We start from the raw sequence: 14486 nt of genomic DNA on the forward strand, positions 1-14486 counted from the left end.
AGAGCTTTGCTGCCATGAGGCTGCTTTTGCGCACAACACTACATGCGTTTGTTTTGCAAAACTTTGTTTGTACCCTTTTCAGATGAGAACTGTCTGCTTTTCTCGTTCTCTGCTGTGCTCTGAGGTTTAGTTTGCACACGATGTAAAAGGTTGATAAACAATGTCCCTTGTTTTTCTGTTATGGTCAGTCCCTCGCACCTAGACATAACATGACACACAGCTGCACTACTGAAAATCGTATGCTTTAATATTGCAAGCTAAGCATGTTGTTCAGGCACTTGGAGAGAGACCCTTCCAGAGAGAAGAGCTGTGCTTGACCTGAGATCTAAACATTTCATCTAGGCCTTGAGGTATGGGGTCTGCTGACAAAACTGAAGACAGAGGTCTTCTTTTTTATAATAAACTACTTCTAATCACGGGGAGGGTAGTTAGGCATTGTAGCCTTTTTCACTGTCTTTATAAAATGATATCCCCGTTTGTATTCAATGGAATTGTGACAATGCTGACTATATAGTGTTTATGCATTTTGCTGCTAGTAATGGCACGTGTACTGTACCATAGAGCGCGTTAGTTAAAATAAACATTTTAAACTATACCATGACTCGGATTACTCTTATTGTGGACAAGTATGAGTGAGTGAGCAAAAGAGTTGTCTTGCTCCCGCGATTCCTGAGAGAGTCGGGAGTGTCGTGTTCTGGGTTGTCTAATCATTGGTAGCTTCGCTGTTAGTCGGAGAACGAGTGAGACACAATTGCTAGTCGGTTTTAGGGATTTTGGGTACTGAGGTGATAGGTTGGTGCATCACTATCTACCAAGGTCCTGGTTTCCTGCGCATAGTTCTGTTTATTGTGCAGAATACCTGCAACTGCCTCTGTAAGAACCGTTGTGTTCTCTGTAGCAAACATTAGTTCTCAGCATGGATCATACGCTCTAGACACTCTTAAACTTACTGCTGCTGCACATCATGCACTTTAATTGCGACTCCCGAATTATTGCTTTTGAGGTCAAGCCTAGAGTCAACGAGCATGCGCTGCTCTGCGAGACTTGTAGTGGAGTAGGGAATAGAAGCCCCGCCCACTCTCCGCCCATATTTGCCATGGGCTTGTGTCATTGTCCTTCCTAAATGCTGGCTTCTGATTTGGAAATAGGCTTGTTAGTCCCTTCTTAGTACAGCCTCAGCTTCATTTGTCACCTCCCATGGTGACTGGCCCTTTTACTTCGGTTGTTCACGGTACCTATTATGTAGTTTGTAAGCACTATTTTCTTTATCGTGTTTCTCTTTCTGCAGGCATGACGTGCCTTGCTTACATTCAGTCCTTGGTGCCTTCTTTACAACCCTGCCCTCCCTCCCGCCCTCCGTGCCTTCTTTACCCCCTTGTCCTCCGTGCCTTCTTTACCCTCTCCCTGCAATTGTCCGTGCCTTCTTTATCCCCCCCGCCGTCCCTCCCATTGTCCATGCCTTCTTTATCCCCCTCCCTCCCTCCCGTTATTGTGCCTTCTATAACACTCCTCGCCCTACCTCCCATTGTCTGTGCTTGAACACACCTCTGTACAGAACTTACTTCCTGTTTCTGCTGGTTCCCCCACACTTTTTTTAAAACGTGTAAAGTGTCTAGGCACAAGGCTTCACCGTTATTTAAAAAATGTAGATCGCCCTTGCACCCTAAGTGCAAATCATTGTGCCTGGAATGTGCATAGAGAGGTTTAGCGCTTGCAAAGCGTGACCAAATGTACTGACCATTCAAAAGTTTTCAGATATTAATTTTGATTGTCTGCCATAAGACCGTGCATTTTGGGTATTAAAAAGAAGGCACCTACAATTTTTCTTACAAAAATGCCACGTCAAATACTGAAAAGATTATGAGATTAGACAGACGCAATGGAGAAAGGGGAAGAGCAGGAAACAGCATGCGTAAGAGGGAAAGAGATTTGAATTTTCATGTCAGCAGGGTCCGCAGAGCAGCATCACACAGCTTAAGTATCTTTTTACCACCTAATCAAATAAACGAGATCGTCACAATCGCACCCTGCTTCAAACTCGCTCCAGCATTGGTGCGTCAATTGGTCCAGCAATCCTGGCCAGCAACAGATACAAATCAATCGACATTCACTTCAGCAGCACGTGCCCCCCCCCCCCCTGTACAGAGACACGGCTAACAGTAGTTACATGATTCAATCAGTCTTAAAACAATTGCTTTGTGCACCTAGCATCTCAATAATAACAGATCCGTGCATAAAATACCTTTCCCTATGGTGCAAAAACATTAAAATGTAACAGACAGAACTTTGAGTTTAGGTTTTACTATAGTAATTTACATAGCAAGCCGGCTTCGGAACATACTGGCCACGGCTACAGGGAGCTGCAAACATTAGGTTGATGACCCCAGGAGTAGAACTATTAGGGGATCTGGAGCTTCAAGTTAACCAGAGCAACTATGCTTCTTTGTACTACAGGTTCTGTGAAACCTTTGAGCCATCATTAAGCAATAAAAGCTATTTGTTTGTTTTTTCCACAAAGAGCTTAATGCTTTTGCAGTTTCTAAGTATTTAAAATAACAGTTGCTAATATTACCTACTATAATATTATTCAATGTATAGACTCCGCAAGAATAAAAGGCTAAGCTGGCTCCTTGCTAGGATATGGCTTAGCGACTTACTGGCATCTTGTGGATGTACTTTTCCAAAATCTTACACCGTTTCCCGTGCTTTTGCTTTGCCATTTTTGTGAAACCAAAGATGTGTCCCTTTAATTCTATGAACCTTTATTTATTAAACAAAACAAAATTAATGTGCCAATCAAGGACTGAAGAATTTTCCTTACTTCACTTTTTTCAGTGCTCCGTTCTCCAGCATGCAATGAATCCAGGTCTATTTACAACAGAGGGCACAGTTGCTTTAAAAATATCTGTATGACACTCAAGCTATCACACACAAACAACTTAAACTGTCACAGTTCCTAATACAACTCCACCAATTACTCAATCATTAAAACTTGAATTACATTCTCTTAAACCTAAAACTTTCCATTCCTAGTCTATACTTCCGGGGATTTTCAGGGTGGGTTAGCAACACTATTACCTAATATGGTAATCTGTAAGATTACATGCAACCAAACAGTGGTTAGTCTATACCGTGTAATATAATGTGATAACAATTCACTGTTAAAAGCATATTGGCTTTATGAAATGCTTTTTAGAATAAATACATCAGGCATACTGCCTTTATCATAATTATTGTAACATACAGAGGAGCCCAACATGGTTGGCACTACACACTGTCTCAGATAGCCCTGCTAAATTCTAAACATGACACAATGCAAGCGTTACTTTTTGACTATTCAATGCCACTTTACGTTGTAAATATGGCTTGGGCCAGCTGTGTTAGTTTTTTTAATGTATATTGAACATGCTTTTGATGTGCTCTGCTCAAATCTGGATTGTATATGACAATGCCTTTTATTTATGTTTTAAAAACTAAAACATAAATAAAAGGCATTGTCATTTACAATGCCAATAGCTCAAAGTTGTGTAAATGCGAGACCCATTGCATTGCAAATGCTTGTTCTATTACACAGTTACAACTATGATTGCATGTTATAGTTGCTAATTAAGCGAGCAAGATTCCCTTTAAGTAGCCTTTGATTCGTTACTAATAATCAGTAGCCCTTATTAGGATGCTCTATGTTGTAGAATCTCATAAAATGTGTGGCGCTACATTAACAAACACTTTATTTGACCACTAATCTGCTGCTGATGCATTTATTTGTTTTTCCGTGGCCCTTGATCTCTGCTATTGCACTTCTTTGCCCATGTTTTGATGTGCAGTACCGCTTACAACAAGAGTACACATTTTACGAACAGCAATTACAAGATTTTAGCAGGTCTTACTTCTGTTAGAACGTTTATTTTTTTTGTGCTGTACTATCTTGTATTATATTCAGCTATATTTCAGTTTTTTTACATACGCAATTATAATTGGTCAATCTCGTTTTTTGTTTATAGTTGTCCCTAAACGATTAAACCTCTGTTAACCTTCATATCTATATTGGATGCTTCTACATGTTGCACGAGACCTAGTGAACTTTAAATATGTACATCAATATGTTAACAACATGTTGTTGCTGTGTTATTATTGTGTAGTGCTCTTTTTTCACCTGACATGTATTGTCTTTTTTTGATTATTTGTTTTAAAGAGTGTGAATTTTGTATTTTATTACACACTTTTATGGCCATATGGCTGCAATAAAGTTTATTAGTACTCCTACTACAAATAGTAGTTGGCCCAACACCATCCCCTCCAGGGCCATCTGCGTAACTCAAGTGGATGGAGGAGGAGATGTGGGGGGTGGGGGGTAGCAGCTTGTTGGGATGAGTGTAAAGGTTCCTCATGTGTCTTGATGCATGGCCATGCAACAGGCGGAGCCTGCACTTATACATATTTCTGCTCATGCTGGTTTCAGTAGGTATCCATCAAAGACTTGATGTATGCTAGTTTCTCTGGGTATGTGCAACTTCATGGTCTCTAGGTTTATGACTTTTGAGTATGTTGTAGGATCCCATTTAGTGAGGCTTTAACTTTGTGTTGATGATAGATATCTGTTTATAACTGGTGTTCAATTATACGCAATCATGCACAGCGAATACTGGAATGTCTCATTGATTCTTCTCAGCTTGTAGTTTTAACTGCTGTTTTATATTAATTACATTTTTCCATGGTCTATACATCACACAATTTCTTAGCAAGAGTAACAGCTACTGGATTTTGGACAGCAATGTAAGTGCTCGAACATAGAAGACGCACCGGGTATGTTTGTCAAGTTTACTGGGGAATGGAGACTTCCTTGTAGAAGAATGTTGGGCATTTTTATAGGCAGATTCTACTAGTGGTAAGCATGCGAACCCTTACATTGTAATCGAACCTGGTGTAACTTCTGAGATATTCTTTGAGTAGTGAACTGACAATATACCGGATCACAGTGTTTCTGTTAGACATGGTAAGAAAGTAATGGCATCCATAGATAATCCTGGGCATGAACCCAGGTGTGGAGAGCTGATGCATTCGGCGTATGATGCACTTGGCCATGTAGTCTTCATTTTCATATGCGAGTAGAAGCTCTATCACAGAGTCGTGTGAGTACCTGGGTGGTCAGCAGAATGGAAGTCATGACAACATCAGTGCAACACATCTCGAGACTGGAGGTGTACAACTTACCCTTGTAACGAAAGAAGTTATTGGAGCTGACTTAAATCCAGAATCACACTCATAGCAGTATTGGATGTGTCGAATTCCAGAATATAGGGTCTTTAGGGATGCAAATTATATCAGCACAGGCACAACAGAGAAATAATCTATACTCTAGGAGCCCACAAGAATTGGAGGGGTGGCATGGGCGTAACAAATCTTGAGGGAGCCCTCTGCAGACACGAGCTCTCAGGCCAGGGTACCGAGCTGAGCTCGGGCCCCCTGTACTGCGGGGGCTTATGTTACGCCACTGCTAATACATATAGGTAAGGATAATAGCTTTTGCATAGGCGAGACCTGTTGGCTTTGCCAGTGTTTGCTTCACATTTAGGGCCGGCTCCACTAAGGCTGCAGGCAAATTTCTCCCCACCATCTACTTTCATGGTGTGTGCCCTATCTCTAACCCTACCGCTGGGGGGAGGGGGGCAGACAGACCCCCGCATCTAAAATGTACAGTCTGAATCACTCAGTCATCCAACCTGGCATGCAATCCCTAGGCCCTCCACTCCCTTCAGCTCTTCAGAGTACACCTGGCTGGGTGGCACAAATACAAAAATACAATTTTGTTATAATAAAAAAATTGGCCCCATTCACCCGGACTGCCAACAGGGTACGTTAATGTGCGCTCAGAGGGATGCTGGAGTTGAAAAATTACAATGGGGAAAGGACATGTGAAACTCAGAGCTTCTGACTTTGGAACTGAGGAACCAAGTTTGAGTGTTGGCGTCTGCTCACCATTCTGTGATTCTGGGCAAATCACTTAAACTCTCTGTGTCTTAAAATAAACAATAACAAAATGGCTCTGGCCTTCTGTAATGTAACTGGTGCTCATGTAAAGCGCTACAATGTGCATGGACTGCCTTCGCGCTACACAGAACTGCAAAAATATGTATCAATAAGGGATGGTAAGTGGTTTCCTGCTGCAAAGAGAGAGAAGGCCGTGATGACAGGCGCCACCGCCTGTCTGGGTTTGCTGCGTCTCCCGTGGAGCCGCCGCCTGATGCAGTGACCGTGACTCTCCGCTCCGCCTCCCACACCGGAGGTGACTGCACTTAGCACTGTAGGAGAGCTCGCACGTCTTGTCCCTAGATCTGTAGGGCGGGCAGACTGGCGTGTTCTATCTCTAAATAACTACCGAAAGTGCTAGAAGGTCGAAATTAGGTGGAGAAAAAAAGGGACATGATTACCATGGCAACCGTTTCCAAGGCAACGGAGCCTTCTTTGCAGAGCGGTGACACTGCTCATGTGGAGAAACTGCTGATTCAAGTCTCGGAAGCAGAGCTGCCCCGCCACCTTCCGGGTGAGGCGCGCGGCATCAAGGCTCTTCACAAGTGCTCTACGTGGCGATAACGACATGGCACCGACCCCCGGTCCGCCCTTCCAATCCATCCCCGTCAGCAACACCCTTACCCGCCCCTTACAGCATCCATCCCAGATTGTCCTCACACCAGCCTTCCAGTCAGCATGCTTACACTGCAGTCCACAGCCTGCCCTCTTACACCCTGCCTGGCAAGAAATGTGCTAACAAGGTGAATGAAACCTTTCCCCAGATAGTGTGGTCATATGTAAAAATTACAAAATGATGAGGTAATACTATTACAAACTGTGCCACATTAAGCCGCATAATTTGCCCTTTCTTGCTGCATAATTTAGTCAACTCTGCTGCATAATTTGGTCCTTTCCGGCCACGTAATTTCAGTGGCCCTACGAATAATAATTTAGATAGTTGGGGTGAGATTTACAAAAAATGTATGCACTGCCTCTGCGAGGCTGCGCTGTGTTGCGCAACAGGGAGGGAGCAGGAGAGCGCCATATCTTAAGAGATATAGCTCTCTCCATCTCTTTCCCTAGCGCCGGTGCTGACTTCAGCTGCTCTGCGCCATGCACACACCTTAGCGCCATAGTGCTAGGGTGTGTGCATTAGTCTAGCATAGGTTTTGTACAGGAAGGGTACCCTTCCTGTACAAAATACGATGCCCAGACATGGTGAAAAGTTCTCCCCACTTTGTATGCGTGTTGCACAGTGTCGCACGCATGCAAAGTCAGAAAAGGAAGGAGAAATGAAAGCATTTCACCTTCCTTGCACCTACTTGAAAAGGGCGCAGTTTTCTCACGGTAAACCCAACCTACTTTATTTAGTAAATTGGGTTTAGTGCGAGAAACTATGTGTGGTTGCATGGGAATGCCCATGCTCCACTCTTGGTACCCCCCCCCCCCCTCCCCCATGGCACAAGTTAATGCAAAGCAGTGCATAGCGCTGCTTCACATTACTTTTCCATTATTTCCAGCACTAAACAAGTTTAGTGCTGGAAAGTAAATAGGGAAAAAAAGATTTTCACCCCATTTGCGTCACTTTTGTGACGCAAACATGGCGCAAAATCTTAGTAAACCGCCCCCAGTGTAATATCCACCATTCATTATTGAAAAGGATATGTGAAATATTTTTGAACTATGGATTTACTAAACTTCTTATCACTGAATTTAGACTTTTGATGGTCGGTGGTTATTTTTGCATTGTGATGGATAGTTTTTGCAATTTTCCTTCTTTCCTCTTGCAGCTGTCACCAGCTAGAGGCTGGTGGCAGCTGCAAACACAAGCTGCAAATGAGCGCAATCTGCCCTCAGCTCAAAATAAGGGCTAGGTTTGAAGTTGATAAAAATATAGCTACGAAGTGACTGTACCTGCAAATGTTTGTTGGAAGGATTATGTGGGGTCCTTCACGTTGGGATTTTGATTTGTGATACAAGGGTTGGGTGCACAGCATTACTTATCTTTAGGAGTAGTATACACTGAGAGTACCAATACTAAGGTGTTGTGAGGTCCAGTGGTGGCTGCTCCCAGGAAGCAGCGGGGTTAAAAAAATTTCACTTACATGCCGGCCGGCCGGCCCGCCACCGACTCTTCTCCATCCACTTCCTGGCTTCTCCTGTGCAAACAGGAAGCACCCGGGTTCCCGGGATTCCAGGCTCCCCGTGGTTTGGCGCTCAGCCAGGGAATGGGAGCCTGGCATGTTTCCACCCATGCTGTAATGCAGCCTGGGTGGAGAAACTGCAAAGTGCGCATGACTGTTCGGCTGGCCTGAGAGGGCCGGCCAAACATTCATGCAAACTTACAAAGTGCCACCACTCCTCCTCCTGCTCTGCGAGCAGAGGAGATCTGCCCCACCAAGACTTCGCAGTGGGAACAAATAAAATGATAATACCATCCAGTTATTATCATTTTATTTTTTCTTTCTTTACATTGCGAAAAGCAGTGGGGTGACGCTCCTCCGCCTTAGCGGAGGTGCTGCTACTGGCAAAGGCAGGCCATGTTTAGAGCACATATCTGGTAAAGGGGAGTTCAACATAGGTCATAAGTTGTCAGGATAGTCATATTAATAGTGGCAGCTGATAATTTTACCATGGAGGGGTGCATACACGAACACATACACCTCACTCACAACCATTCATTCACACAAGCGCACACACATACACACATACACACTCATTCACAAATACACATACATTCATGCATGCACGCATGCATGCACCAAACAAAAAAACCCATAAAAATCACCTCAACAGCAGCTCTTCGGTAGGGAAGCTTCAGAGTTCCCAGGAGGATTGGGACTGCTGCCGTCCCTAATAGGATGTCCTTAGGTCAGCAAATGAGGGAAAGCACCAGTATTAAGCCTCGGAGGTCCCAGGAGGGTTGGCACTGCTGACTTGCCTCACTGGATGTCCTTAGGGCAGCAAATGAAGGAAGGCAGCAGTCTCAATCTCGTCACAGAGTGGGATGGGTCAGTGAGACTGCTAACCCCACTCTGTGACAAGGTGTCCCTGATTGACACTCAGCCCTGGGCACTTCAGGGCTTAAAAATGAAGCTTCCAGCTCCCAGGCAATTGGTGATGCTCCCCTTCATCACAAGCAGAAGGGCGTTGAGGCAGTTTTGCCAGGCTGAGGAGGTCATGCCCACAGGACAGTGAAATCCTCAGCCTCGCAAAGTTCAGCTCAATCAGCCTGGAGCCTGCACATTTAGCGCATGTCTTGCTCCTGGCTGCCTGACCTGAACCAGAAGAATGTCTTTCAGGCTGATCTTTGTTCAACCTGACAGACATTCTTCTTGCCTGGAAAAAGGTGGGGGACATGACCCCTCAGCCCGTATGTCTGGACTGCAGCTGAATATGAAATACAGCTGAATATGAAATACATTTACATGCAGTGAATTTAAATGGAGTTTATATACATAATCAGTGGTTTCCTAATCTTTAATTTGGTCTCCTCCATAGCCAGTGCAGTGGCAAATTCTGTACCACTCCCCTACAGCACACTTTCTCTTTTCCAATGCCGAAGGGACTGTGAGTGTATTCACTATTTTCATTCAAGAGTTGCAGGCACAAGGCCTGGGGCCTTACCTTCCAGTCAGTGTCAACGGCAGACAGGAATGTATCCGTGCTCTCCTACAGAAGAAAGAAAGAACAGACAGTCAGTTATGCATCACTTATATAAAGTGAGAAGACTGTCAGAAGTGATGAGTGCAAGAGACAGGAGAGTAAGCAACATGGAGTATCTGAGGCTGGACAGCAGGGGCAGTGTGTTCAATAATTATACAGGTTAGGGGCAAGCTACAGAAGGGACTAGACAGCAGGAGGCACTGTGTAGAAGAAATAAGGCTTTCAGGATTAAAGGGTACTAGGAACAGATATTAATTGATATTGCGTTCAGGAAACAAGGCACAACAGAATGTTGGACACAAGAGCCTTAGCAACAAGAGGCGCATTTCATAAGAGAGTAGACATCAGTGGGCAAAGTGTAGAAGAGAGAGAGCGAAACGCAGGAAGGCAGTGTGTATGAGACACCAGACAGCAACAGGTATTGTGTACAAGAGACTGTATTCTAAACAACACGGAGTACAAGAGGTTTACCAGCAAGGGCATGGTGTAAAAGGAAAAGGGGCATTTAGGAACACTGGGTCCAAGAGACCGAAGAGTTAGCAACACTAAGTACAGGAGACTGAATAGCAAATAAAGACTCTGTACAAGGAACTCTGTGTATAATTTTACACCATTTACAACTGGACACTGCACAAGGTACACTACCTATAAGTGAACACTGTGAACATGGATCATTGTGAACAACTGAACACTGTATACAAGGGAACGCTGTACAAGGAACACAGTGTCAAGGATGGAGACACTGAAGGACACTGACTCTGAGGTAACAGAATTAACAGACGTGTACAGAAGATTGGAAACTAATGGATGTTGGGTAGAAGATACTGGTTAGCAACTGTATTGTATTGTAATTGCATGTATATAGCAGTTAGTGCCCCTGAGGTATTCGTATGAAGCTGTATCACACCCCTAGTTCTGCAATCACAATTGAAATCCTCTCAGTTTTTTTGTAACTCTTTTTATTGAGTTTTCAGAAATAACACTGTACGAAAAGGCAGCATGCAGTAAACACTATGCATCTCACTCCCCTAGACATCTTTCGAGGATCATTGTTTCCCCTTACATACATAGGATAACTGATTTCCATGAGTCATCCATCCCCCAGCCCCCCAGTCTAAGGCATTCAACAATTAACTTGTCCCAGACAGCCACGGTGACAATTCTTTTTGAATGTTTCCTGGGGCATCCTTGGACCAAGTATATCCTTTCTTTTGCAGCTGCACAGAAGTCCATCGCTCTTGTCCACTCTACCATAGTCGGGGTGGTCACCGATTTCCATATCTATGTTATCTCTCTTTTGGCAATCATCCAACCCATTGCGACCAATTTCTTCCCCGTCCAATTCCCATCCCATCCATTACATTATTCCCATTAACACCATGCGGAAGTCCAAATCGATTGGAAACCCCGTGATTTCAGCCAGGCGTGAGTAAATCCTTGTTCTGTATCTGGATATCACAGGACATTCCCATACTATGTGTATGTACCCATCCTGTACAGGCGTGTTGGTGTGACATATATTCTATGAGAATATTTAAATTGAATTAGAGGAAGCCTCACCAGAATCACAAGCTCTCTTGCAGCCAGGCTGGAGATCCCAATAGTGTCCCACCCAGCAAACCCACTGAGCTGTGGGGCCTCCGGTAACTAGGTCCTATGCCAGAGAGGTGTTTGCTCAGTAAGTCTACCATTCCATTTCACAGCCCTCAATACTTTGCAGTAACAATCAATCATGATTCTGGTAACTTCAGGTAAATCGTTTGAAGCCCAGTAGCTATATAATTATGCAAGGAGCACTGGTACAGTGACCCAGGACACCTCTAGCCGAAAAGAGGAGTCATCCCTATCTGCAGACAGGCAGTCATTGATGGGCAAGAGTTGAGAGGCGTAATAATATCGTCAGATGTCCGCCAGTCCCAACCCCCATCATATGGGTTTTGCCCATATTTATTGAATGCCACCCTGGGGGTCCCACCATCTCATATATAATTATTGATGACAAATTTCAGGGAGGTGAAGAACCGGGGAGGGCATATAGATAATTCTGGAGGAGGTACAACCATTGGGACAGGGCTATCATTTTGAACAGGGCTCCTCGGCCTATTACAGACAGCGGGAGCTTACCCCAAGCATCAAGCTGGGAACATAACCATTGGAACATTGGCCAAAATCCTCTCGGCTTAAAAGTATTTATATCCCTGTGGTATTTTGCACTTCCTTCGGTCCTACATCCCATATCAATTCTCCCTTACGCTCTTTTTTGGGTTATTGTGAAGTCGTTGCCAAATTGTATAAAACCAATGCGGCTGATATCAAAATTCAGTGTAGTTGTGCCTGTGTCTTTGTTTCTCTGAAACGTAAGACTGACCTTTATTATATCCACACACAAGCTGTGTTGCTATTGCAAATTACTCTGCAGAAATCGTGATAAATCTTCTATATATACTATGTTTGCTAAATTGTCAGTTTATAGGTTTTGAGGGCCTTAAAGGAGTATTATGTGATGAAATACAGTCATAAGGATGATGATGATATATATATATATATATATATATATATATATATATGTGTACAAGGTACACAGCGCGGAGCCCCCTTGCCGCAAGACAGACATCGGAAGGCAATTGCCAGCCGCAAACGCGAACCGCAACTGGAGGACATTGTCAAGTGGAAACGGTAAGATGCGAGCGGCGATTAGACGCGGCAGGGAAGGAGGAGAGCAGCATTAGTTCTGTGCAGCGGGGCGCTAGACTGGAAGTGTTTGTTTGGCTGCAGCACATTCAGCATGGAGTGGCTGAAGGAAAGGAAGAGCGTGGCAGACCAACTGTTCAGCGATGCTGAAATTAATGATGGACCGGCAAAAGTTAGGAAAGAAGGAGGACCTGTAAATGCCAGTGACCACAAGGGGATGCTACAAGCATTGGGTAAATTGATCAAGAGAGAGACCTCCAAATGGTGGGAGAGCAAGTCCCTGACACGCTATCTGGAAGTGGGTAGGGTCCTGAGGGGCCTACGCATATTAATAGCGCGCACGTATGAGCCTCCTAATCCACACATGCTGCGAGAATGGGCCATGAATAATGTTGATTCTTCCAAGCGCATGTTGGCTATTTTAATTAAATATGCCGACATGGACAGGGAGGCCATTCTCAAAGAAATTGATATACTCTCTGAACAATTAAGCAAATTGTCAGACCAAGACAACATTAAGAAATTACTGGGCGAAATGCAAGAGAGGATCAAGAAATATGAACACATTATAAAAGATCGTAAGGCAACAAAGTTTAGAAGGGATAAACTGGACTACCAGAGGGGCCAGAGTTTTACATTCTCCAAAAGGTTTGAGAATATCAGACAACAGAAGATGGCCACAGGCACCAAGAGTAATGTTATGTTATGTTATGTTACTGGGTATTTATAGAGCGCACGGCTACCCCCAGGAGTGCCCTGGCGCTAACATAGAGAACCCGTAACATGAAACCTCAGCAATCAGACCCAGATCATAGGAACAGCAACATTTTTAGTTTGTGACGAAAGCGCAAAAGATCATTTTCCCGGAGCAGCTCAATAGGTAGATTATTCCAGAGTGCAGATGCCAGTACCTGAAAGGAGCAACCTCCCAGCCGAGCACGATAAAACCTTGGGGTCAATAAAAGACAGGAGGACGAAGACCGTGGATTACGTGCGGGAGCATACTGGTGGCATCTATCCCTCAGATAAGGAGCGCCGACATTATGAAATGCCTTAAAGGCCAGTACCAATGCCTTTCAAAGACACCCTCTTACGCACTGTGAGCCAGTGAAGCGTTCTAAGGAGAGGGGTCGTGTGTGTACGCCGATCAGCCAAAAAAATAGCTCGGGCAGCAGCGTTCTGGGCGACCTGAAGCCGATTGATCAGATACTCGGGAAGGCCTAAATATAGGACATTCACGTAGTCGAGCCGAGATAGTATTAGGGCTTGCACAACTATCTTCCTGTGAGATACAGAAATTAAAGGTAGGAAGTTGCGCATCATCCTTAAAAGGCCGAAGCATGAACCCACCACCGTTTGAACCTGGGCATTCATGGAAGGGTTATTGTCCAATTTAACCCCTAAATTCTTGACCGTAGTAGCCAAGGTGGTTGGAGGAGACAGATTAGATGGCCACCATTCTCGCCATTCTTCACCCGGCGTGCAGCCGAAGAAGATAATTTCTGATTTTTCAGAGTTGCAGCGCAGTTGGTTTACGTTAAACCAATTGAGTACCGCAGATAGGCATAGGTTAAGCCTCTTCCCGTCCAAGACTTCGCCCTTGCCGCACGTGAACAGCAGTTGCGTGTCATCAACATAGGAAACGATTCTGGCACCAAAAGGTTCAACCAACAATGCCAGGGGAGCCATATACACATTAAACAGTGTGGGGCTCAAGATGGATCCCTGAGGAACTCCCACATTCATTGGTTGAATGGGGGTCTCAAAAGGGGGGGACCAAACTGTCTGCTGGCGATTGGTGAGGTAGGACCTGAACCATTGTAGGGCAATGCCGCCAATACCGCACCTCCAAAGACGATCAAGAAGAAGGTCATGGGGTACGGTATCGAAAGCTGCTGATAAATCAAGCAATATCAAAACTGCTTTCCCACCTTTATCCAAGGTAACTTTTATGGACTCCGATATCTCAAGGAGAGCTGTTTCTGTGCTGTAATTAGCACGGAACCCTGATTGGCTAGGATGAAGAATGCCATTGGATTCAACAAACTCCCCGAGAACCTGGTTTACATATTTCTCCAGAGTCTTGGATAGGGCCGGGAGCAGTGAGATAGGTCTGTAAT

General features: G+C 44.5%; 1 protein-coding gene across 6 annotated transcripts in view; it reads right to left on the reverse strand.

The window, feature by feature from the left end:
* The window catches only part of NDRG4 (NDRG family member 4), an 885840-nt gene that overhangs the window by 410764 nt on the left and 460590 nt on the right, over window positions 1-14486 (reverse strand). For all 6 annotated transcript variants that reach the window (XM_085637547.1, XM_085637545.1, XM_085637548.1 and 3 more), the window contains exon 3: window positions 9637-9681. In XM_085637547.1, coding sequence (XP_085493673.1) covers window positions 9637-9681 — 45 coding nt within the window. The remainder of the gene's footprint in view (window positions 1-9636; window positions 9682-14486) is intronic.

Source organism: Triturus cristatus, chromosome 12, assembly GCF_964204655.1.
Source record: "Triturus cristatus chromosome 12, aTriCri1.1, whole genome shotgun sequence".
NCBI lineage: Eukaryota > Metazoa > Chordata > Amphibia > Caudata > Salamandridae > Triturus > Triturus cristatus.